Below are 26,248 nucleotides of genomic sequence, written 5' to 3'. Positions count from 1 at the left end.
AGGGATTGCGGTGCAGAGGGGTTTCCTGCCTCTAGGCTGAGAGTAGTCAGCAGGAGTCAGAAGTAGCCTTGGACCAGTTTTAATAACAGCATTTCTGAGACAAGTGGCTGAGATGGGTTCTCTTCCCAGGTCAGTGGGGAGAAGACGTCAGAGAATGCTGAGATCCAAAGACCAGTCTAGATCATGGCAGCTCACCCATGTGATGGCAGCTCTCCTGAGGACAGACATGGGGAACGCCAAAGAACTGGACTTCCTCTAATCAACTCCCTGTCTTTTCTCCACTCGCTTGTTCATAAACACGCATTAGTTTGCTATGAACAAAAATAGCAGCTCTTTTTGTAATGGAAAAGAACTAGAAATTAAGGAGTTGCCCGTCAGTTGGGAAACAGCTGAACAAATTATAGTCTATTTGCCATAAGAAACAACAAAAGGGAAAGGTTTTTCTTCTAGAATTGATTTATTTATTGTCAGTTTTCAACATTCATCTCCACAAGATTTGGAGTTCCAGATTTTCTCCCATCTCTCCCCTCCCCCTCACCCCAAGATGGCACGCTTACTGATTACCCCTCCCCCAGTCTGCCCTCTATGCCATCCTCCCCTATTCCTCCTCATTCTCCCCTCCCCCTTATTTTCTTGGAGAGCAAGGTGGATTTCTAGACCCCATTGCTTTTATCTCTCATTTCCCAGTTGCATGTAAAAACCATTTTTAACATTTGTTTTTAAAACTTTGAGTTCCAGATTCTCTCCTTTCTTCCCTCCTCACTCACCCCCATTGAGAAGACTGGCAATTCAATATAGATTATACTTGTTTAGTTATGCAAGACATTTCCATAGTAGTTATGTTGTTAAACACTAACTATATTTCCCTCCATCCTATCCTGGGCCCCATTTATTCCATTTTCTCCTTTGACCCTGTCCCTTTTCAAAAGTGTTTGCGTCTGACTACCCCCCCTCCAGTCTGCCCTCCCTTGTTTCATTCCTGCCTCTTATCCCAAAAGGGATAATTTTAAAGTACCCTGGAAGATATGAATGAATTGTTACAGAGTGAAGTTAGCAGAACCAGGGGAACAACTTATACAGTAACTAAATGTTGTCAAGATTAACAACATTGAAAGACCCAAGAACCCTGAGAAGGCAATAAGTCACCAAGATTCCAGAGGCCTCATTTAGCCTATTACCCACTTCCTGACAAGTAACGGTCTCCCTGCAGAATGAGACCTACAATTTGGGAGTCAGTTCAGGAATTTATTTAGCTTGATTCTACATATTTGTTATAAAACTTTGGTTTTTCTTTCTCAATGAAGGCTAGAACAGGAGGGAGAAAAAGAAATGTCTGTTGAATTTTTTTTTTAGTTTTTTTAAAGCAAGCATTGGCTTGCAGTCGGTTTTCATATTATGAGTTATACGAAACTATTTCCTTTATACCGAGCTTTATCCTTTCTCTCTATAAAAGTGTGGTCAGCCCAGATGTGTGTATTTCCTTGGTCCATTGGTTTATGGCATGAATGTGCAGTGGGACAGCTTTGGCAGTTGGAGACATTTAGCTGGAAAACTTCCTTCTTAGGAAGGCCTAAGGATTGGACCCCAAATCTCTCAAACTGGGGACATAGTTTATGAGCCATTGATGCTGTTTTTCCTTATAATACTGTAAGCTCCCCCAAGCAGAATTTCAAAAGGGAATTCTGAAACATTCAGTTCTCTAAATAAAAAGAACCATTATTGTAGTGACCTGGGGCCTTGGCAAGCTTATTGGCAGGGTCCTGAGGTGGGTTTGGGAAGGATTTAGGAAGAATAGCTCCTTCCATATACCAGGTGGGGAAAGAGTGTGATAAATATTTGTGTAGATTTGTTTGTATTTTTTAATTTATAGCTGTATTATTGCTATATATATAATGAAACATTGACACCTAGTGGTTGTAATGGCAAAGTGCGAATCTAGGAGAAGAGAGAGTCCATTTGAAAAGCTACTCCAGCCTAACGGGTCCCTTGGCTTGGGGCTCCAGCAGAGTGGGACCAAGGTCATCAAGAGGCAGATGGAGATGAGGGTCAGTGCGGGATAACAGGTGAAGGTAGAAGCTTCTAGGAGAGCATCCAACCACCATTCCCACCCAAGAAATCTGTTTGTTCCATCCAACTTCCAAGGCATTTTCTTTCTTTTTTTTCATTTTGTCAGTCAGTCTAGTATGCTAGGCTTCTGGGAAAAACCTTAGTTTGAAAAGGCCATGGTCCCCCACTGCATCCTGGGCCATCTCCAGTGCTTCTGATTCCTATCTGGCCACTGAACCCAGAATCTGGAGGAGAAAGAGAGACTGGTGGCTTTGCACAGCCCTCCCTCACTGAAATCCAGTTTACTTTATCACTTCCCTGATGTTATGGTCCTCTTGCAATGCAAATAAGTTAAAGAAAAAAACTTGGTCCATGCCCTCAAGAAACTCCATATTTTAATGGGGAAGACAAGATAGAATAATAATAAATAATAGTCATCTAGATAGCACAGTGGATAGAGCATTGGGACTGGAGTCAGAAAGACCTGAGTTCAAATCCCACCTCAGACACTTACTAACTGTGTGACTTTGGATAAACCATTTAACTCACCTCAGTTTCCTCAACTGTAAATGGGTATAATAATGACACCTTCCTCCTAAGGTTTTTGTAAGGATAAAATGAGATAGGAGGCATATATAATGTATACATGTATGTATATGTGTATACATGCATGCATACATACATACATACACACAGAGTAATTCTAGGGATCAGGCCAGGGGCATGATTGAAACAGCTCGCAGGAGCTGGTTGTTAAATTTTCACTGTGAACATTTATACCTCAGAAATCAGCAAATGCTATGAACAAAGACTTTATTTTTTTTAATTGTCTAGTCTTAAGAAAATGATGGAGAAAATAATCATGCAGAAGCTTATAAGTATTCCATGCACCCATTTCTTCTTTTCAGAGAGCTGGCTGTTAAATATTTACAAGCAGTCACTAGATCAGGCTATTTTCCTAAGACAACAAGTCCTATCATGGGTACTTCAGACCAAAACAATAGGTACTAGTGATCACTTTATGAAATGTCTTATTTGAAACCAGATCTTAGAAACCCACTGGACGAGAGAGTCCTATGCTTTTTAAAGGTGATGCCAATTCTTTGTTTTTGTTTTTTGCTTTTTGGAAGAGGGAGGGCAGGGCAATTGGGGTAAGTGACTTGCGCAAGCTTATATGGCTAGTAAGTGTTAAGTGTCTGAGGCCACATTTGAACTCAGGTCCTCTTGACTCCAGGGTCAGTACTCTATTCACTGTGCCACCTAGCCATCCAAATCTTAAAGGAGTGATGCCAAATCTTAAAGGAGTTTCTGGAATGTAGGACAGCCAGCCTCAGGCATTATGATGAAACTGATGTTTCAAGAGTCCAGTCAAGCATTAGCCCTAGTAGGAAAGAAACACGTATTTTTTTCTTTTTAAATATTTATTTATTTTTAGCTTTCAAAATTCATTTTTCATAAGATTTTGAGTTCTAATTTTTCCCCCTCCTTCCCCTCCTCCCCAAGATGGCATGAGGTCTGATGTGGGTTATACACATATGATCATATTAAATACATTTCCACATTAGTCATGTTGTAAAGAAGAATTAGAAACAAAGGGGAACATCACAAGAAGGAAAAAACCAATAACAAAAAGTAAAAACAATCTGCTTCCATCCGCATTCAGACTCCGCAGTTCTTTCTCTGGATGCAGACAGCGTTTTCCATCATGAGTCTTTTGGAGTTGCCTTAGATCATGGCATTGCTGAGAAGAGCTGTTGGAAGAAATGAGGAAGCAGATGTCTTCAGAAAGACAAGGAGAGACTTAGTGAGTGATTCAGAGTAAAGTAAGCAAGACTGGAAAAACCAATTTTACTACAGCATCAATGTCATAAAAATGAACAATTTGGAGGACATTTGTAAACCAATGAAGGATGAAATGAGCAGAACCAGGAGAAGGATATATATATATAATAATAACAGCAAAAATAAATAACTTTTTTTTTTAAAGCAATCGGGGTTAAGTAACTTGCTCAAGGTTACACGGCCAGTGTAACTTCTGGGTGTGGTGCTAAGTATCTGAGTCCGGATTTGATCCCCAGGTCATCCCGACACTGGAGCAAAAATAACTTTTAAAGTTATAAGAACTATGATCGATACAATAACCTTCCATGATATCAGTCAATCAGTAAACATTTATTAAGTGACTAGTAGGCACCAGGCACTGTGCTAAGTACTGGGGACACAAAGAGAGATAAAAGACAGTCCCTGAATGGAGCAAGGGAAAGGGGTAGATTGATGAATAATGTGACTTACAGCTGGTGCTGGAATGATGAGCATTACCTTGAACTGTTGTATTTTTCATTAGATTTCTGTTTGGGACTCAGCTATTTATTTTAATTCAGGTGTTTATCTTTAAGCCATCTGTCCCATGTGATAGGTGTGTCAATTATTCTGCTAATTTACTAAATGTCGTCCCCAGTCACCTGGAAAAGCCCACTTTAGAGCCTGAGTCCCACGCAAAACTCAACTGCCCTCAATTGCACAAAACAATAAATTACATTTTTCACTTTAAAAAAAGTGGGCAGAAAAGCAAGGATGACGCGTGCTGTCCATTATAGAGAAGCGATGGATTTAGGGTTCAGGATGAGACGTGTATTTTTGTTTACATCCATTGAGGAAATTTGTTGTCCTTCTTGTTATTGTGCAGTCATGTTTGGCTCTTTGTGAGAGTCCCTCTTTGGGCTTTTCTTGCCAAAGATACTGGAGGGGTTTGCCATTTCCTTCTTTAACTCATTTTACAGATGAGGCAACTGAGGTAAAAAGGTTAAATGACTTGCCCAGGGTCACACAAGTAGGATGCATCTGAGACCAGGTTTGAACTCAGGAAGATGAGCCTTCCTGACTCCAGACCCAGTGTATGCATTGTACCACCTAGTTGTCCAGTCATCTTTGACTGTGTATTTATTACAATAAATTTTTTTTCCCTTTTTTTTGATGGGGTGAGGAATAAAAGGAAGAAAAGATAGGTTTGTGCTATTTTTCTTAAATAGAGAGGTATAGTGGGTGCTCTGGATATGCAACATTACATGCCCTTTTCAGGTGAGGTCATTGTATTATTAGTTTTACATAACTTTTATTTTGTGACCAGGGACCTCTCACAAAACAGAAGTAACCAGCAAAGTTTGTAATATGAAAACAAAACTCATCAATGAAATTTAATAGAAGAGAAAGGCCATGACTTCAACTTTGTGGTTGGTCTGGCAAGTCCTTATGGCCCTATTTTCCAGTTTCCAAGAGAGGCAGTTATACTATCTCTAATTTGGGGGTTAGGGGTGGTAAATAAAAATATGGTAACTCTCCTTGGTCCTGATTCAGCAGATATCAATGTCATCTTTGAAGTTTGACTATCATTCTGCAAGAGGGAATCAGCCTGGTTATCTAGACCTCATCAGTCCCCTCAGTACTGATTGGAGGGTGGAGTAAAGAGCTCCTCCCAAAGCTGCCATCTAAGGAAGGGGTTGAAGCCAGCTATATCTCTTCATTTCCCACCTGGCTGTACCTCATTGGACTTCATCATGGCAATTCTCTCTCTCTCTCTCTCTCTCTCTCTCTCTCTCTCTCTCTCTCTCTTTCTCTCTCTCTCCCCTCCCCCTCTTATCCCCAGAGCTTAGCCCACTGCCTTGTACATAGTAGGCGCTTAATAAATATGCAGTTATTCGTTCATCATTTTCAGAGAAGACCAATGACATCACCGGTGATGCCTTGACTTTGGAGTGAATTGGATTTAAATGAAGCAGAATTGCACAAAGTTGTCGGCCTCATTCCCTCTTCCACAGGGACATATATGTGATAATATTTGTAAAGGCCAGAGACAAAAGTCGGGACAGCTCGTGGTGACCTGGGATGTGGTGGGTGACCTTGGCATCTTCCATGCTGGACCTCGCTCTAAGCGCACCTGCTTCAGCCGCCTTTGTGACCTCTGGCACGAATTGCTCTCATCCATCTATTCCATCAGAAGTCACGTGTGCATTGACTAATTGACGAGGAGCTCTATAGTTCTCCCAAGTAGCGCGGGAGAGGTGCACCCTGGGGATTATGTGTGCATGGAAATAGCCTGTGCTATGATCTCCACTTCTGCCTGTGGTTTCTCTGCCGAGTGGCTGCTAAGCAGTTTCTGTACTTAGTGGCTACTGCCATCTGCTGCCTCTCTTCTGAATTGCAGCTGCTAATGCGCTCTCCCTGAGGACTGAAGCGTTGGATCTTGCCAGCTGGTTTCTGAGTTCTTTCTTTCTGTGTGACTTAACGCCCAAACAGAAATCATCCAAAACAACAAGAATCCCTCGGGGCGAGTCTGTCTTTTCTTACTACTTTGCTTCCCTTTCAACGGGAAAGTCCTTGGGCTCACTTCACATTTAGTCATTCAAAAAAAAAATCAATTAGTGAGTATAACTGGTCGGATTCCCAGTTTACAAACCCTTTCAGAAAAGCTCGTTAGCATTTTCTTTGGTGAAAGTTAAAAATTGAAAGCAACAACCACGGCAAATGGGGAAAATGCCCTTTCATTCAGAGAACTGTTTCATTGGTATGCATCAATCAATCCACATGTTAAGCACCTACTATGTGCCAGGCATCCTTCACTACCATAAGTTTTACATCTTTTCTATGTCCAGAACTAGTCATTCATTCAGCAAGTATTTACTGACCCCCTAATCTGGGTTCTTGGCTACATTGTGTATTAGGCACTGGGGGGACTACAGGTCACAGAAATTCAACTTAGTAAGTATTTACTAAGCATTTGTTTTATGAATGAATAAAGCCTTATTAAGAGCTTACTGTGTGCAAAACACTGGGCTAAGTACTGAAGATATAAATAGGAAAGTATGACCGTCCCTGCTCCCAAGGAGATCACATTCTAATGGGGGAGAAAACCCATATGGAAGATTTCCATTGCCCAGCAAATGGGAAAGGCCCCTGGTTCTTAGGATGCAAAAGCAAAGCAGACGAGAATGCCTCTTCTTTAATGTCATTTTAGCTGATAAAGTCGTCTGTTCGGCTGAATTCAACTCTTCGTGACCCCATTTGGGGTTTTCTTGGCAAAGAAAGTGATTTGCCATTTCCTTCTCCAGCTCATTTTACAGATGAGGAAACTAAGGCAAATAGGGTGAAGTGACTTGTCCAGGGTCACACAGCTAGTGTCTGACATCAGGCTTGAACACGTGAAGATGAATCTTCCTGACTCCAGACATGGTACTCTAACCACTGTACCACCTAGCTCCCCCCTGATAAAAATGCTACCACTATCTGATGTTGAACAATTTAGCAGCGCCAAAGACTGGAGACAAGTAGCTGGGACTGAGCCAGTAGGAGCATTACCAGGCTGCATCTCCCAGGGGACGCAAGATTGGCAAGCTGCCACACCTGTGGCACAACCCTGCACTGGTCCTGGGGATCCAAAGACATCATTAAAAACAGTCCTTGCCCTCAAGTAGCTTATATTCTTTTTAAGCACATTTAAAATGGAACATTTGGGGCAGCTAGGTGGTGCAGTGAACAGAGCCCCAGCCCTGGAGTCAGGAGGTCCTGAGTTCAAATTTGGCCTCAGACACTTAACACTTACTAGCTGTGTGACCTTGGGCAAGTCACTTAACCCCAATTGCCCTGCCCTCCCCCCTCCAAAAACCAAATATAAAAAATAAATTTAGTTGGAAGAGAAAGAGAGAGAACATTAACAATTTTGAGGGTCAGGAAAGTATTCCTATAAGAGGTGATAACTGCCTAAAACATGTTCATTTTTAAATGAACATTAATAAATTAATTAATTTATTTTATTTATAAATTAGTGAACATTTAATTATATTATATATATTCTATTCTATTAACAAGAATCCCTCAGGTTCCTCCCTTTATAAATGAACATGGCTAGCAGGCAGCACCTGTTACATACATCACTTCATAGGATGTCTGGCACTCAGAGCCTCCGAGCTCAGCTGGTTCAACCCCACTCACTGAATCATTGAGGAAACAGTTACCCAGAGCCTTTGCCCGAGGCCCCCCTGCTTGGGCCTGGTTGGACTCCAGGGCCCCGCCCACTGCTTGGCCTTGCCTTTTCATCAACATCTCGATGTCGTGGTCCTCTTTGAGACTGAAGGACAGCCAACAGCAGCTTGGAGCATTTATTAAGCACCTATGTAGACGGAAGGTCCCACTGACTGTTTCATATCCTACCCTGAGTTCATTATTTAAAAGTCCATTGGGGTTTTTGTTGTTCAGACATTTCAGTCATGTCTCAATCTTTGTGACTCACTCCGGGATTTTCTTGGCAAAGATACTGTAGTGGTTTTCTATTTCCTTCTCCAGCTCATTTTACACTGAGGAAACTGAGGCAAACAGGGTGAAGTGACTTGCCCAAGGTCACACAGCTGGTAAGTGTCTGAGGCTGCATTTGATCCCAGGTCCTCCTGACTCCAGAGCTGGTGCTCTGTTCACTGCACCACCTAGCTGCTTTTAATTAAATGAATTTAGGGTCCCTGTTATTTCTATATATAGCATTCACATGGCACTTCATGCCATGAGGAGAATAACGAGAGGCCCTTTAAGAAAAAGACACACTTCTAAAACATTACCCAGAGAGCAGCAGAGCGCATTAGGGTTCCTCCAGTGATTTATCTGAATGGGTTTAATGCAACCCAAATGTGTCCTCCAGCGGCCTTTTCCTTTTAATTAGATTCCATTCTGACTTGGAACTGTGTGTGACAAAGACATCCTCCTGCTGTCTGAAAAACTCAGCCCGGAGTATCTGGGGGACAGATGACTTGTGGGGCACAGGGAGAGGTCAGACTCCAGCCAGGAGAGAAACTGTGCCCGTGATGTGAAGGAAAAACTCCTGAAGACTTCAGAACTCTGATCGATGCCTCTGTAAGACCAGCGATGAAGAGCCCTTCCCAGATCTTGTCAGAGGCATGGAATGAGCCAGGCATTGTCAGAGATGGCCAGTGTCATGCATTTCTTCTGTTTGACTTTACTTATTTGTTACAGGAGAAGGAGCCTTCTTTTTTCAGGGGGTGAAGCAGAGAACTGTGGTAGGAAAAATTGGGGAAGGGGAGGGGAAGGAGGGGAGGGGAAGGGGAGGGGAGAGAAAGGGGAGGGGGAGAGGGGGGGGGGGGGGGAGGGGGGGGGGGGGGGGGGGGGGGGGGGGGGGGGGGGGGGAGAAGGGGAAAGGCCGGGGCGGGGCGGGGGGGGGGGGGGAGGGGGGGGGGGGGGGGGGGAGGAGAGGGGAGGGGAAAAACATTTATTAATTGTCTACTATGAGATTGGCACTATGTGAGCACTTTACAAATGTTATCTCCTTTGATCCTCATAGTAGCCCTGGGAAGTAGGTGTTACTATGATCTCCATTTTACAGTTGAGGAAACTGAGACAGACAGAGGGTGACTTGCCCAGGGTCACACAGTCTCGTTGACCTTCACCTTTGGAGGACTTGGCCCCAGAAGTCCCTTGAGTCTATATCCACTAGAATCTTAGATGGCTCCGGACTAACAAGTAGCATGAGGACTTTACAGGAGCCCACAATCTTGGGCAGAGCCAAAGGGGCCTCACTGCCCCATCCTCGATGTCATGGCATAGTTTTACCAGCACTCATAAAGGCTGTCCTACACTTGCCTCCTTACCAACCAGAGCTCCTTATGGGAATGAGTGTCATGACTTTCTGCTTACCTACCAGAGTTACGGATGAGTGCCTTCATCCCCAGAGTCTCTATTTTAGTTTTCAGCAATATTTGCCTAGGCAGCTGCTATGGCTGTCCTGATCCCTTCACCCGTTGGCCTGCCCATGTCTATACACTGGAGTGGCAAAGGAAGCCTGAGGTGGAATGATGGCCAGAATGGGGCATCTAACTGCTGTTACATCTGTTTGTATAGAGTGGAAGGCCATGATAGGGCATCATAAATATACAATTATCCCTTCCACATAGGGACTTCTCCCATTGTGGTTTTGATATATCATAGGTCAGTATAAGAAATCAAATGGGAATTTGGGGGGAGTTTTGAGGAAGCTGCAGACCACATGTAAAGGCCAACAGAAAACCCAGAAAAGATTTAGGAATTCAGAAATGCGTAAAATATATGTATAGTATTGTATAATGTCAATGTTTTGTCTTTTAATACCATAATTAATTCAGACTCCTTCTCTAGTACAAAGGTAGGGCCAAAAAATTTTAATGTGGATTTTCCAGATCACTGGTGCACCATGCCCCTAACACCCTTGATGTGGAGTCTATCAAAATCCAACTCTTTTAGAAATTCTGCTTCTTCCCTTCTTGACCCCCATTGAGGAATGGGCTCCAAAGGGAATTGATCTTTATCAGAACAGATATATAAATAACTCTGTATCTTAGTCACATACAAAGGGACAAAGGATAATCACCATCCCAGGCCTCTGACTAATATAAAAAAAGGAAAATAAAAGTAAGTAAAAAAAAAAAGCAAATTTGGGATTTGGGGATCCCAAGCCAGTGGGTCTCTATGGATAAGAAGGACCCACATCAGCCTCGTTGTATCGCACCCTCACCAACCATTGCTTTTGTGACTCAACCAGCTGTTGCCAAGATCTACTCTGTAGTCTCTCAGGTTCCTCAGTGGTAAAATCTCATCTTCCAACTACACAAATGAGGGAAGTCATGGGAGATGGGAGGGAGAGGTGAGGGCAGGGAGGATGAGTCCAAGGCTCTTTCCCCACTGCGGTGGGCTTCCAGTCATCACACTTGCTCCCCCCCATCCTGCTGATCAAGTCAGACTTGGCTTCAGCCAAACCTGGTTATGGACCAGGACTGACTTGGGCCAATCTGATAGTTCAGGCTTGAGACTGAAATGAAGAGACCTTCACGGACCACCTGGTTTAACAAGGTGTTTATGTGACAAAAGGGACAATGGATATGGGCGTGGAGTGGCTAGCTGTGTAATCCTGGACAGATCCCTTAACTTCTGTCTGCCTCAGCTCCTCAGTTATAAAGTGGAAACAGCAATAGCATCTCCACCCCAGGGTTGCTGGAGTATCAAATGAGATCATATTTATAAGGCTCTTAAAATAGTGCCTGGCACATGCTATTGTTCAGTCAGTTTTAAGTCCTGTCCAGTTCTTTCTGACTGCATTTGGGGTTTTCTTAGCAAAGATACTGGAGTGGTTTGCCATTTCTTTATCCAGATCATTTTGCAGATGAGGAAACTGAGGCAAACAGGGTTAAGTGACTTGCCCAGGGGTCACACAGATAGTAAGAGTCTGAGGACGGATTGGAACTCAGGAAGATAAGTCTCCTGACTCCAAGCCCGGTGTTCTATCCACTGTGCCACCTAGCTGGCCACTTGACAATAGCCCTTTGGTAATTTCTGGTGACAGTGATCTGGACCTTAACTGCCATCATAAACCCCTCTATTTCCTTAAGGAAATCCACATGACTCAGTCATTTATTCCTCACATCTTTGTTGACATTATTCTTGGATCTTTGTTATTTCATAGGCTTCATAGAGAGGTAAATCACTTTCTTTTTATTTTTTATTTTTTGCTTTTTGGAGGGAGAAAGGCAGAGCAATTGGGGTTAAGTGACTTGCCCAAGGTCACATGGCTGGTAAATGTTAAGAGTCTGAGGCTGGCTTTGAACTCAGGTCCTCCTGACTCCAGGGCCAGTGCTCTATTTACTATGTCACCTAACTGCCCCCATAAATCACTTTCAATTACCTTTCACAGATCCAGTGGCATGGACCCAGTATCAGCTTTTACTATTGTTCCATTAGTATGTCTGTGACTTTCTGGGTGTTTTTCCTACGCTCTCAGATCACCTATCAATCTTTTTTCTCCTTTTTGGCAAGGAAATTCAGTCATTCTATAGACACCTTAGGGTCATTAGCCCCATGTCTCATTAACGTTGTATGGGGTTTTTAAGGCTATCTTACAAATCTGTTGTGGTCCATTTGACAGTTCTAAAAGTGTACATTAAGCCTGGCATTTCATTGGTGTCAATTGCTTTAAACGCATTCTTTCCCTTTTAATTTTTGTTACAGAATGCCAGTGAACTCATAATCTCTTCAGCCACTGCTCTCTCCCTGATTGCATTAAGCTCTAAGTGTCCTTCCTGGAAGAGACCAAGGCGTTTGTAAGTCAAATCTTTATCCTTTGGTTCGATATGATCTTCCAGCTCACCTCTGAAACCCTTCATTCTCTAGCTTCTCTTGGTTCACACGAAGAATTTGATACTTGCAGCTCAAAGAATAAAAAAGGAAAAGAATTTTATATTTATCAAGTTCAAAGGAGATTTCTGTGTTACCGGAGAAAGATTTCTTAATATGAAGGATCTGTTGAATGTCTTTTTGATGGAAGATATAGCCTGATGTTGTCCATTAAGTGACGATCACAGCACTTTGGGCATTGTGTGTGGGCAACTAGGTGGCACAGTGGGTGGAGTCAGGAAGACTCATCTGAATAATCATCTTCCTGAGTTCAAATCGGGTCTCAGATACTTACTAGCTGTGTGACCCTGGGCAAGTCACTTAACCCTGTTTGTCTCAGTTCCCTCATCTATAAAATGAGCTGGAGAAGGAAATGGCAAACCACTCCAGTATCTTTGCCAAGAAAACCCAAACGGGGTCATAAAGAGTCAGACAAGACTGAAATGACTGAACAACAGCAATAAATGATGATAGACTGAAGGCCTTCTCATTCTCTTATTATCTTGAGGGAACCAATGTAGCTCCTTACTGTCCATCTCTTGTTTCTTATTCTTGCCACATGACCAGCCCAAGTTCTCCTCTGGTCACACATGCCCCTGAGAGTATCTTTTATGCCACCTTCAACACTCCTGAGGGCTACATGACCATTAAAAGATTATGGAAATACTCTTAGACTATATAGTCGAATAAACTTATCCAATTGTGAGTGGGAAAAAATAATTTCTGGATATTCTTTTCTTTATTTTCTTCCTTAAAAAAAAGTATTGCCAGTCTCTCTCTTCTCCCCAATTCTCTTCCCCCACCCAAAAAATGCCCTCTCTTGTCATAAATATGGATGATCAAGCAAAACAAAGCCACCCATTGGTCGTGTGTGAAAACGTAGGTCATTCCCCATACCCCTCAGAAAAGAGTGACAAGATGAAGAGACATCAGTGATGGGTCAGGAGATGGGGAGCATCATTTATCAATAGTTTGTTGAGTCCTTATGGCCATTATGTTGATCATAGCTATGTAAAAAATGAATGAAAAAGCATTTACTCTTCGCTTACAATGCTTTAGTTTTTATATGAATTCATTTCCTGGTTCTGCTCACTTCACTCTGCATCAGTTCACACAAAACCTTTCATGCTACTTTGAATTTTCTCGTTTCTTTATGGTACAATGATAGCAGGTTGGTTAAAAACACACGTGATTACATTCTATTCTATTAATAAAGAATAATTTGTTCTTATATTTTTCTATTGGATTCAGATAGAAATGGCCTTAGGACAAATTACTACTTTATTCTTATCCTTTCATATTTAGAATTCTCTGCACTATTGGTACAGGTGATAAAATAACTGCTTTTTCATAGCTGAATAAAAGTTTTAGGATGTAAGTCATCTTCTGTAAACTCCCTGAAAGCATCCTTGATACAACTCCAGTAGCAGACAGGGCCGCGGAGATGGCACTCTCCGTCCTATTTCCATACGATTTTGATCTCCTTTGCCTTTGTTCTTGTTGCATGGTTAGGTAGTTTCAATTGTGTCTTACTCTTCGTGACTGCATTGGGGGTTTTCTTGGCAGAGACACTGCAGTGGTTTGCCATTTCCTTCTTCAGCTCATTTGACAGACGAGGGAACTGAAGCAAACAAGGTTAAGTGACTTGCCCAGGGTCACACAGCTAGTAAGAGTCTGAGGCCAGATTTGATCTCAGGAAGAGAAGTCTTCCTGATTCCAAGCCCAGTGCTCTATCCACTGCCCCCACCTAGCAGCCCTTTCCTTGCTAGGTCTCTGTGTTTTGAAAGCTTTTCGTTACATGTAGCTTGAAGGTTGAGTTTGGGGCATGGCAACATCTATTTAAAACACTACTCTTGAGTTTTTACGTCTCAGTGTTATGTCTGGGTGATCATAGCAACAGATTTGTCTGTGATAAATGGTCTGGTTCCAATTGAGTGTATTGTCTGAGTCCTCCAGGATACCTTGAGGTCTGCAGTTTCATATGGAGATTTGTCAGCGATTTTCTTGTTGTTATTATCGTTGTAATGATGGTGCCATCATAACAGGTGCTTCCTGGAGGAGACAGCACGTGAACTGCTTGTTTTTAGGACAAGGGAGACATGAACCTATTAGGAGTTAAATGAGTAAGTAGGTTTGTTCTCCACTATTCATTTAAATTTAGCTGAGAGGCCGTTGCTGGGGGCATTCAGGAACATAGGCTAGGGGCCTGTAATAAGAATGTAAATTTAAAGATCTTCCCTGCCCCTAGGCTAATGTGCACCTGAAGCCTGGGGTGGGGGAGGCTTGTTTTTCAGTAGATACTTCTTGATTGGCCAGTGAGTCAATAAGGTTGTTACATTCTCTGAGCCAGGAGAAGGCTATATAAGCCCTGATGTGTAACTTTGGTTTGGGACTCACTTTGAGAAGTGTTCTGTGATTTGATCTGAATTCTGGGAAGCCATTGTTGAGAGTCCCCCAGCTTTGAAAAACCCAGAATGTGGAAACCCAGATGTTGACTGGGTATGGATGTAATGGTTGGACAGTTTGGAAATCTGTCTACTTGATGTTTCTGTCTTGATAATTATGCCTGTATACTTTGAGGTTCAGGGTGCTGACCTTTTCTCCTGAACAAGGTAAACGATATATGTCTGACTGATTAAAGTAAGCTTGTTAACCCATTTTGAGTTGCTTTCCTTTAACAAAGCAGATCCAAGAACCTGTGGTAGCTGCAAACCCTGAGAACGCGCTTGGGGTGCTTGCTGCTACAGGGCCGTAAGTGAGTTTGGCTCCTGTGTGGGAGGCACTTATGGGGATGTTAGGTCCCACTGAGCGTGAATGGAGAAGAGAATGAAATCAGTTGTTTTCCAAATAAGTAGATGGTAGCTGACCTGGTCTGTATACATCTGGAATGTTATATCTTAGTGATACAATTTTTATATCTGGACTTGATAATTCTGTACATTCTAAACTTTAATGATCTATAATTTTACTCCTTAGCCTACCCCATTCCCACTCAAAATTTTTAAAATGTAGCTGAGTGGAATGATCATTAATTTTTTTAGTCGTGTCTGACTCTTTATGACCCCATTTCTTGGCAAAGACACTGGAGTGTTTGCCATCTCCTTCCCCAGCTCATTTTATAGATGAGAAAACTGAGGCAAACAAGGTAAAGTGGCTTGTCCAGGGTCACAGAACTAGTAAATGCCTGAGGTCAGATTGGAACTCAGGAAGGTGAGTCTTCCTGACTCCAGACCAGGAGTTCTATCCACTGAACCACCTAGCTGCCCAGAATGGGTCATAGTGACTTTAAAAAACAAACACTAAATTAAACTGTTTCCCAAAATGACCTCCTGTAATGGGAATGGGAATTTGAAGATCTTCCCTGCCCCTTAATAGACCTAGGGAGGAGTTTAAAGACTTCCCCTGCTTTGAAAGTAAACTTTACCCCCTGATGGGCTGAATGCAGTCACATGGAGCCTGTGGTGGGAGGAGTTTGCTGAAGTGAAGCAGATCCCACAGGAAGCTGGTCAGAGCTAGCCAGATGGTGGGGGAGAGACAAGGAGTCAGAGAGGCTCTTGAGTAGATATTGATCTTGTACTGGTTTGTGGGAAGGCTGAAGGATGCTGTAACTCTTAGTGTTATTATGGCTTCTGACTATCTTTGGTACTATGATGGAATCAGCTTACTGGTTTGGGGTTTGGGTTTTCTTGTGTTTGAATAAATGCTTCAGTTCTATCTTCTACCTGGAGAATCTGGTATATTTTGCAATCGACGATCATGCGATACTTATAGTCATGGTCTTTACCATGATTGTGGGTGCTGTAAATATTGGCACTACACCCCCTGATTTTTTCCCCCTTGAGATTCTCATCTCCTTCACCTCTTGGTCTTTCGAGGCCTCCACCAAAAGCCAGATTTCTCCCAAAAGGCCTCCTTGAGTGTCACAGCCAGAGGTGTGCTAAATCCCATCCACTTCATTTCCAGAATTAGCATTTACACAAATCAAGCCTTGATTTTTTGGCTTTTTTGATTGTCTAGACCTAAGAAAGTTACAAAGAACATGTTAACAAACAGATTAAGTTGGAAATGTCCGTGCTTGAATATTTTATATCCACATGGAAAATTTTTGAAGTTTAAAATTTACTATTTATAATAATGTCAAGAACAAATGACATAAAGTGTGGCGTTTTCCATAAAGAGAGTTTTATGCCTGCTCTGGTTCTGGCTAGACTTGTATCTGTCATCATTTCTCTGCAACAAAACTAGTTGTGGCTTCCACATCAAATGGCAAGTTGAATCAAAGCACCGATGTTATTGTTTAGTTGTTTTTCAGTCATTTCCAACTCTTTGTGACCTCATTTGGGGTTTTCTGGGCAAAGATACTGTATTGGTTTGTCATTTCCTTCTACAGCTCATTTTACAAATGAGGAGACTGAGGCAGGCAGGGTTAAGTGACTTGCCCAGGGTCACATAGCCAGTGTCTGAGGTCATTAAATGCCATCATTTATTAAGTTCGTTTTGTTTATTTATTTATTTATTAAGTTTATTTGACAAGCACTGTGCTAAGTGATAGGGATAACAAAAAATAAAGTAAAATGAGTCTCAGTAGGGTAGCTAGGTGGCACAGTGAATAGAGTACCGGCCCTGGAGTCAGGAGGACCTGAGTTCAAATCTGGCCTCAGACACCTAACACTTAATAGCTGTGTGACCTTGGGCAAGTCACTTAACCCCAACTGCCCTACCTTCCCCCTCCAAAAAGTGAAAGGAAGGAAGGAAGGAAGGAAGAGAGAGAGAGAGAGAGAGAGAGAGAGAGAGAGAGAGAGAGAGAGAGAGAGAGAGAAAGAAAGAAAGAAAGAAAGAAAGAAAGAAAGAAAGAAAGAAAGAAAGAAAGAAAGAAAGAAAGAGAAAGAAAGAAAGAAACAAAGAAAGAAAGAAACAAAGAAAGAAAGAAAAAGAAAGAAACAAAGAAAGATAAAGAAACAAAGAAAGAGAAAAGGAGTCCCATCTCTCACGGAGTTCACATTATAATGAGAAAAGCCAACTTGGAGACAGGTACATCTAGGTACTTTCAAGGAGGGTAAGGTACATAGCAAGATATATACAAAGTAAATGAAAGGCAGTCTCAGAGGAGACAGCATTAACATGGAAGGAATTACAGAAGGGCCCCCTGCAGTATGTGGGACTTGAGGAGCTGGTTTTGTTCTTTCCCTTTGAGAATTCAGTTGTGACTTTCTTTTTTCTGCTTGCGGATATTTAGCTGCTCTGTTTCCTCCTTGGTAATCTGGGTATTTTAAGTTTTTGTATATTTTGTATGTTTATCTGACTTACCAGTTTTGTTGGCACGTGACTGGACAAAATTGTTTCTTATGTTCCTTTATTTCCTCTTCAATTGCTGCAAATTCTCTTTCATTTTTGATAGTTTGGCTTTCCTCTTTTTTAAAAAATCAGATTAACCATTTACCTATTTTATGAGTCCCCCCCTCAAAAAAAATAGTTAATAGTTTTCTTTATCAATTTACTGGGGATTTCCTGCTTTCAGATTTGTCCATTTGCTTCTTTGATTTTCCAGATTTCTACTTTGCCGTATACTTGAAGAGGCTGAATTGATGGGTGCTTTTAAGTTGCATGCCCAATTCACTGATTTGTTCTTTCCCTTCTTTGTTAGTGAAAGTGTTTATAGATAAAGATTTTCCCCCGAGGACTGCTTTGGCTGTATCCCATAAGTTCTGATACATTGTCTTGTTATTTTTTTCCATAAAGATTTCTATTTCTAGCTAGGCGGCACCGTGGACAGAGCACCGAGCCTGGAAGTAAGAAGTTGTTGTTCGGTCATTTCCGATTTTTGGAAGTTTTCTTGGCAAAGATGCTGAAGTGGTTGGCTATTTCCTTCTCCAGCTCATTTTACAGATGAGGTAAATTTTACATTTTACAGCTTCTCTTTTTATGTAAATTGATGAAATTGACTGTAGCCTTGTCTGAAATCGCAATTCCTCCCCCTGATTTTCTGAGTTCATCGGAAACATCCCAGATTCTTCTCCAGCCTCTCAGTTGAAGTCTGTGAACTGCTGTCAGGGTGGGCTTCGTGGCTGGGTGGATCTCATCCACATTCATAGTGACGATGGCTAATCGTGTATGTTCTCCATCCTGTCTTCTTGTCCTTTTCCTTCTCCTTACTCCCATCCCCTCTTTACAAATCACAAGACGGTAAAAAGACACATTTCCCCAACACTCGTGGTCCCTAAAGAAGGAAATCTGTTTCCACCCTGTTGCCTCTTCCCTTTGCCCCACCTCATCCCCAGTTAATTTTTCGTTCCTATTATTCTCAGACCCTTCACACTCCCACCTCATACATTGGATTTTGTTTTGCTGATGATAGTGCCTTATCTATTCTACTTTCCCTTTCCCTTCTCCCTGTCCCCACCTATTTCCCTATTAAAGTCTAATGTATTTCTATAACACAACTGTGTGTGTCTGTGTGTATGCAGCCTTCCTTTATCTGATGGTTCAAATGAAAGTGAAGTTCATGGGACATCTGCTCCCCTCCCCGCTTCCTCCATGTCTGAACACTCTTCATTTCATGCACCTTTCTCACGAGAGAGAGCAGTTTCCTTCTCCAAATAGTCCCCTGTCTCTCCCATTTCAGTCTTCTAAGACCATCAAAACAGATTAAAATCACCCTAAGCCCCCTGTCTGCCTAATATAGCCTAATCTATGATCCTGAAACACATTCAGGTTCTGAAAAGACCCTTGTTTCTTCACTCCAGTAGGTGGGATTTGAGCTAAGTCTTGATGGAAGCCAGGGAATTTACGAGGTGGAGATGAGAGAGTTCCAGTCTTGGAGGGACCAGCCGTACAAAGGCATTAAAAAAGGAAAATGAAATCCCATGCTCCAGGAACTCTCTCCTCAAAGAGAGGCCAGTGCAGCTGGGTGAGAGTGTACATGGGGAGAAGTAAGGCGTGAGAAAGTTGGAAAGGAAGGATCCAGGCTCTGAAAAGTTGTAAATGCCCCCAAAGAGGAGTTTATATTTGATGTTAAAGGTAACAGGAAGCCACTGGGGTTCCTTGAGCTGGGGGTGACATGGTCAGACCTATACTTTAAAAAATCACCATATACATGTTGAGTAGAGAACAGATTGGGGTAGGGAGAGACTTCAGGCAGGGAAATCAATTACATACAAAGTTTTGTCCAGGCAAGATTCATGTAAGTAATATATCAATGAATGTTATAATTCCTTTCATTCACAGGAAAAGAAAACAAATGAAGAGCTAGGCATAGAACTTTTTCTATAGTAATTTAATAGAAAATACAATCCATGCTTTTCAGATGGATTAGATGAAACCAAAACATTTGAGATGTTTTAAATCCATAGGGTAGAATTATAACAGTTCAATGAAAGAATTATATAGAGATGATTTTTGTTGAAAATATTTATCTCCAAAAATAGATGAATTCGTTTCACAGTTCTTGAAAGAAACCTCAATGATTCCCCTGACTAGATCACCACAGGTATTGTGCCATAATTCATTAAACTCATTTTCATTACAGGTATCACAGAAGTTGTGATGGAATCACATTATATTCACTTAAGTACAGAAAATACCATTTGTGGCTTTTATATTAAAAGACAGCTATAAAATTCAAAGCCTTAAGTGCAACAGCTGGAATGTAAAAAGTATGAATCTACCCCCAAAGTGAGGGAAAATGCTTGCTACCACAGTAGACACGTTTCCCCTTCCATGGGACACTAACAAAAGAATCACTTACAAATAGAAGAATCCTGTGCTCTCTGTGATTATGTATTGCAAATACAAAAATATGAAAGTCTGGTTTAGCAAATATATGAAAGAGAAACTGTTCAAACAGTGAGAGATTAGTGAAAGTGTAGGAAATATTTGTAAAAAGAGAATTTGGCTGGTTAGCATGGCTTCGAAGTTGGATTTGATAGCACCCAGATAAAGCCCTTGTGTTGAAAGATCCAAACTTTGTTTTGGAAATAACATATCCTGGGTGGTTTTGCCAGAATAGGCCTTAGCCCTTACCAGCCCTAGAGACAGAGTAAGTGTATAAACCCGATTGCTACATAACAGTTTTGTTCCATGATTGGGCATAGTCAGAAAAGGATTTAGAATATCAGCGCTCTAGCACCAAGAGTTGAACAAGCAAGGAAAATGGCAGAGTACCAGTGTAGGAGACCGAAGACCTAGATTCTAGTCCCGATGCTCCCACTCACTTTCCATCTGACCTTGGAGACAAATCTTTCCCCTTCCTCTGGAAAAAGAAGGGGTTGGATAAAGTTGTTTCCTCTGCTCTCTTATATGATGTTCTGTGTTCTGGACGCTTTGGACATGCTGTATCAACGAGAGAAAAATAGCTAATGTGTGAAAAACATAATAAACAAGTATTTAGTGACCCTTAGTAGGACCGAAGGATTTGTATGAAGGACGAGGCAAGTTGGTCACTAAGTAACAAAAAATATTTCCAAAAAACCCCAAAACAATCTGCATATGATAAGAATTTCTACACTGGTTTACCTCCGAACAAGATTTTTTTCTAACCTTTCATTTTTTCCTAACCCTAAGATACTAGAATGTCTCAAACAACCATCATAGAAATTTTAGCTTATTCTTAACTGTGAACACTGTCATGCTCACCACTATCAATCACATCGCATAGTGCCAGTCACTACAGAACTTTTTCTCCTTTTAGAAAGCCTCAATATAAAGAACGAGGAACAGTTTTCAATTCCAAAATTCAACATTTTTAAGATATAAAAAAAATAGCAAAAAGAAAAATCTCCTCAGGTACCTGACCCAATTTAAACACAGAATACTCAATACATTTTACATCTCAGATCCCAACACCTGTTGGGTCATCTGCTTTGGATGAATTCTGTCTGAATTCTGACTGAAATAAAAGTTTACTAGCCAATACAAAAAATTGTCACAACCTAGTTCTTGAATATTAAGATTTTCAGACCTGTCCCATTTAAAAATATATTTGTGATCGCACATCATTTGATAAAATGTCAGAGAAAACTTCTCAAAGACATGATTCTAAGGGGTTCTTTAGTCGTCATATCCAATGGAGCCAGAAGGATAAATCTAAGCTTTCTTTTTAGGCCCAGTTCATACCAACTCCATTTTAAAAGGGAAGTTCAGTAATAAGTATTAAAATATCTTAGAACTTAAGGAGCTTAAATAAACATAGTGCAATTCAAAAGCTATTTGAAAAAAAAATCTCATGCCTAATAGTTTCACTTATGCCAAAGGATGAACTACCAACCATGAAAGAAATCTACTGCTATGAATAAACAGTTCAATAAGAGGTAATGACATAAATACGATTTTTAAATAAAGACTGGTAGGTTTGATTTGTGATATCCCTATAACCCTAATATCATCAGCGACACATATGACAAAGAAGGGGACATGGACCGGTCAAAGCCCAAGCACTGATGTAGCCATCCTTGAGATATTGAAGACCCAGAGAAAGGCCAGAGTGGATCCTCTATACATTTATGGAAGGACGTGAACCAGAGTCACATGGAATGAAAAGGCCAGGAGGGTAGCAATGGGATGTGACCTCTAACAGAGGGAGTGAGTACCTATAACCACGAGACCATGGACCTCGGTTTTGACCTGGGGCTCTTTAACAGGTCACCATCAACAATGGTTTGCTGCTTGTAACAAAGCCTAGAAAGTCTGACAGACCCAACACAATCAACTCGCCTTACAGAAGGAAAGGAAAAAAGATCTCAAGAGCTGGTATCATAATGTTCAACCCCACAAAACTCCTAGAATATTCAAACATTCACCTATCGCCTCCCTGACAGCTCCCAGTACCAAGTTCTTTGTGTTTCTTTCCATCCCCCTACTCCTTCCAAAGGGAGCTCTGAAAATTCCCACTGGGGACCAAATAAGGAAGACAACAGATTTAGAGCCTTGGGGGGGGGGGGGGGGAGCCTGAAGCCAAAGCCTCCAGGCAACAATTTCAGAAATATCTCTTCCCCAAACCCTCTTACCATCCATTGAGTATAAAATAAGCAGGTCTTAAGACAAGAAGCCTATCATTTCTTACTGTCCAGAGACATGAAGATGGGCAGTATTTATGTCCATGCAAACAGCCTTAGAGTTATCAACCAGAGTTGTGAAAAATGAAAATACTTCCTATGTCTTGGAGATCTCTTATCTGTTTCTATAGTGAAGAATGGCTGGACATGAAACAAAACAAGCAAATAAAAACCTCCTGAGAGTTCCCCTTCCAGGAATTCCTGACTTTGGCCGAAGTGTGGCAGCGAGTAGGCCTAGAAAGCCAACCTGCAGCCAGCGTTGGAGAGAGAATTCCAAATTGTCTGAGACTGTTAGAGCACCCTCACAAAAAGCAATTAAAACAAGTCCATTTGCCGTTTGAGAACATCAAGTGCTTTTTAATCTCCTAAACTCTTGCAAGGGCATCGACTTTGGATCCTGCGTGAATTCCAAGAATAATAACATTGACTGGCCTTGATGAATAAATGCCATGGCCTAGTTCTCTGGGACTGAATCGTCTGTTAGGACAACACAAAGTGTTTTCTGACCTTATAAAGAAGATATACAACGATCCTCCTTTCCTCCGCCTACCCCGACAGTGAAATGCCGTGGACAAGGTAAGAAACACTCCAGTGAAACGAAAACAAAATATCCCTGAGGTCAGCAACCAGTGCCACAAACCTTGCGGACGTTTCTTATTCTTGCCATTGTTTAGTCGTGTCTGAGTCTTCATGACTCCATTTGGGGTTTTCTTGGCTAAGATATTGGAGTGGTTTTGCCATTTCCTTCTCCAGCTCATTTTACAGATGAGGAAACTGAGGCAAAAGGGGCTAAGTGACTAGCCCAGGGTCACACAGCTAGTAAATGTCTGAAACAAGATTTTAATTCAGGAGACATCTGCAGATCTTTGCTGATTCTTGATTCATCCCAGTGAAGAATGGGGGCAACTGAGTCCATGGGGTCTTCATGGAGTTTCAAAGTTCAAAGAGAAGCAATGCTGAATGAGCAAGTCATGTTAGTGCTACCTTTGAATACATCTAACAGGTGCTTGGTTAAACATCTATTATTGCTAGCTAGTGAGTGCTATAGGGGGAATGGCATTGTTATATGCCATAATGGGAAGTCTTGTAATAGGTAAGAATCCAGAACATATGGAAAACAAAAAACAACACCCTCATTTTACAGAGAGGTTAGTGGCTTACCCAGGGTCAGACGGCTCATAAAAATGAGAGAACCAGGATCCAAACCCAGGTCCTTTGCCCCGCATCTGGTATCCTCTCCACTACAACCACCCATCCAAGATACCTTCAAACTAAACTGCCATACTCGGGAGGTAGGGAGAAGAATTAAAGATGATCCCTAAAAGTGACTTTCCAAGTTATTGCATGACATTTCAGAGCATTTCAGGTTACTCTAGGCTTCACTTAAGAGATCAACCCAATACAAAAATCACCAGAGTTTAGCTTCATTGGGCTTGTGCCAGTCAATTCATATCCCTCTCCCCAAGAAAGGGAGGTAAATCTGCCCCAAAGTTATAGCCCGGCTATTGGCAGCCTGACAGAAGGTAAGGCTACTGTCCTACAGCGGATGGTACATATCTGTTATACCTGTCTGGAAGATGAAGGGAAAGGACTAAATAATCTCACAGGCTCTTGAGATTTCAAGTCCAAGTGGACCTTCTCTAAAACTACCCTCCTTGCTTTATAGAGGAGGAAGTTAAGAGCCAAAAAATCAATTTGGCTTCAAAGTGGCTTCCCAAAGGCCAGGATTTGAAGGGGCCTCTGGGATCTTTCCACTACAACCAGGCAGCTAAGATGCCTTCAAACCCTAACATTCTATAAATCTATTCCCTTTGCTTTTCTATTCCTCTGTGAGTCTACAGCTTTTCTTATCTGTGAATTATGAGCTGGGAGAAAGGGATCAAAAAAGAAAACAGGGATATGAAAAAAGTTATGCTCATTTTGAAGGATGGTTTGATGATGGCAATTTTTTTCCCATTAATTTTGTTCAAACATAGGTGATGAATCTAGGACTCTCAGCACAAATAACTTCTAACCTTATTTAAAATCTAAGTTTTGTGAGATAGGTATTAAAAATTCTTCTCCCACAAGCCCTTCGTATGATTCTTCATGGCCAGGTTTCCTCCAATGAAAATCCCTGGAACAAAGATGGAGGTTTAGCCCACAGGTAGATTTGTCTGTCGATTGCAGCCACAAGAGGCCAGAGAAGATAACATGTGGGTGGGAAAGAGAAGGAAGGAAGGTCTGCATTTAACAAATACCCCAGGATTTCCCCAGGAGTTCCCAGCCTGTTGCTTTGGTCTAGCAGGACATCTATTATCACAGTGTTTTAAGATTCACGAGCCAGTAGTAAGGAGAAGAGGCATCTAAAAATAAAGCCCAAAGAAGCTAAACCCAGGGCCAACTGAAATTCTACTTGTAAGCATTTTCAGTCTCCAAAAAAAAAACACCCAAACCACACCAAAACCTTGTCTTCCTCCTCTCCAAGAGAAAGGAAGAAAAAATGCATTTCTTACTGTACACGGTTGAACCCTTGCGAGTTTCAGATATACAGGAGTGAAAAAACCCAAGTTTTTCCAGCTGTCATGATCATTAGCTAAACACAGCAAGTGAGGAAAAATAAATAAGAAAAATCGAGAACTGCTGAGCTTTACATCATGTGATCTTGACTGGAGATTTCTTGTTGGCACACAGGAGGGAGACGTAGGGGACTCCTATGAAGGCCCATTTTTCACTGGGCCAGAATTTGATGACGGGACCTTGCTCCGGGATCTCCGAGGCAGCATCAAAGTATGCAAAGCAGACGCAACCCAGATAGGCAGCCAGACAAATGAGGATGTGCCTGAAAAAGACAGACAACATCACAAACCCTAGTGTTAGACACAATACAGGCACTTAAGAAATGCTTAATGATTGATGGAAGCTCCTTGCAAAAGCTTGATCTAGAATGCCATTGCCATTTTAGACAGACTGGTTCCTCTCCTCCTTGTTTTAGAGTATAATTACATGCTCTGGGCCCTCTTCATTTGGAGATGAAGTTACAGCTCCTCTCCATAGCCAGAGATCCCTGACCTGTTCAGGGCCGACTTTCTCATGCTGTACACTGGAAATGACTCATATGTTCTCCATAACAGGAACTAATTCTAAAACAGGAGACTAAATCTTGTGAAGAGAAGAGACCAAGACTGGGTCACGACAGTTTGAGAGTAGAGGCTGTGAGACGAGGGAAATTAACGGAGTAAAGCTGCTTTTATTGAGGACCTACCAGAAAATGAAATGGTTGCTTCGTGTCTATGTCTTAAAACACAGCTATGTTTAGAGAAAGCCACCTGTTTTTAAAAATTGTAAATGTTTAGAGAAGACCTGAGTGTTTTCACGGCCCCTTAAAATGAACAATGTCAACAACATATTTTCAAATAGGAACAAAATAGTAATGATCAGGTTGGAAGAGCTATGAAAAGACAGTCTCATACATTGTTGGTGGAGCTGTGAATAGATTCAACCATTGTGAATAATGTGGAATTATGCTAAAAAAAAAGTAATTAGATTCATCATACCCTTGAACCCATGACCCACTCTTCTATATGACTTCTGAGGAGGTCAGATATAAACACAGGTCTAACATATACCAAGTTATTCGCAGCAAGCTCTTTGGGGGATAAGAAAAGGAAAGGAAACAAAATGAATGTTCACTAACTGTAGACCTGCCAGACACATAATGTTATATGAACAAAACAGAATATTACTGACCAGGAAGGAAAGAGAAATGTGAGGAATTCAGAGAAACCTAGGAAGTATCACACGAACTGATGTGGAGTGAAAGAAACAAGACACACTTTTGGGACACTGTCTTACATATGGGTGTACATGCATCTGTATGTTCATGAGCATACGTGTGTATATACAAATATGAGTAATTGTTCATATATACATGTATATGAGATGATACGTGTGTTCTACATTTGGGGAAAGAGAGA

The 26,248-nt window shown here is 41.6% G+C and overlaps 2 protein-coding genes and 1 long non-coding RNA gene across 5 annotated transcripts in view; 2 read left to right on the top strand and 1 right to left on the bottom strand.

Moving 5' to 3' along the window:
- The first annotated feature begins 8,659 nt into the window (after positions 1–8,659).
- LOC138160990 (uncharacterized) lies at positions 8,660–18,129 on the top strand. Its single transcript, XR_011168234.1, has 3 exons — positions 8,660–9,104; positions 12,079–12,170; positions 17,983–18,129. It is a non-coding gene; the product is annotated as an uncharacterized lncRNA (long non-coding RNA).
- A 1,033-nt stretch (positions 18,130–19,162) lies between these two features.
- Positions 19,163–26,248, top strand: part of RPS6 (ribosomal protein S6) — a 63,187-nt gene continuing 56,101 nt past the window's right edge. Inside the window, exon 1 of one of the 2 annotated variants that reach the window (XM_069087923.1) lies at positions 19,163–19,168. The gene's annotated coding sequence lies outside the window, so the exon portion shown is untranslated. The remainder of the gene's footprint in view (positions 19,169–26,248) is intronic. The other variant, XM_069087924.1, reaches the window with a different exon arrangement.
- ACER2 (alkaline ceramidase 2) overlaps positions 19,502–26,248 on the bottom strand; it is a 38,800-nt gene continuing 32,053 nt past the window's right edge. For both annotated transcript variants that reach the window (XM_069087921.1, XM_069087920.1), the window contains one exon: positions 19,502–25,113. In XM_069087921.1, coding sequence (XP_068944022.1) covers positions 24,927–25,113 — 187 coding nt within the window. In that variant the 3' untranslated portion in view covers positions 19,502–24,926. The remainder of the gene's footprint in view (positions 25,114–26,248) is intronic.

This window comes from Petaurus breviceps, unplaced genomic scaffold (genome assembly GCF_028583685.1).
Source record: "Petaurus breviceps papuanus isolate PSGF00001 unplaced genomic scaffold, PetGlider_PUasm1.0 183, whole genome shotgun sequence".
In the NCBI taxonomy this organism is placed as follows: Eukaryota; Metazoa; Chordata; class Mammalia; order Diprotodontia; family Petauridae; genus Petaurus; species Petaurus breviceps.
The sequence above is the reverse complement of the archived record's forward strand: the minus strand, read 5'-3'. Positions and strand labels throughout refer to the sequence as shown.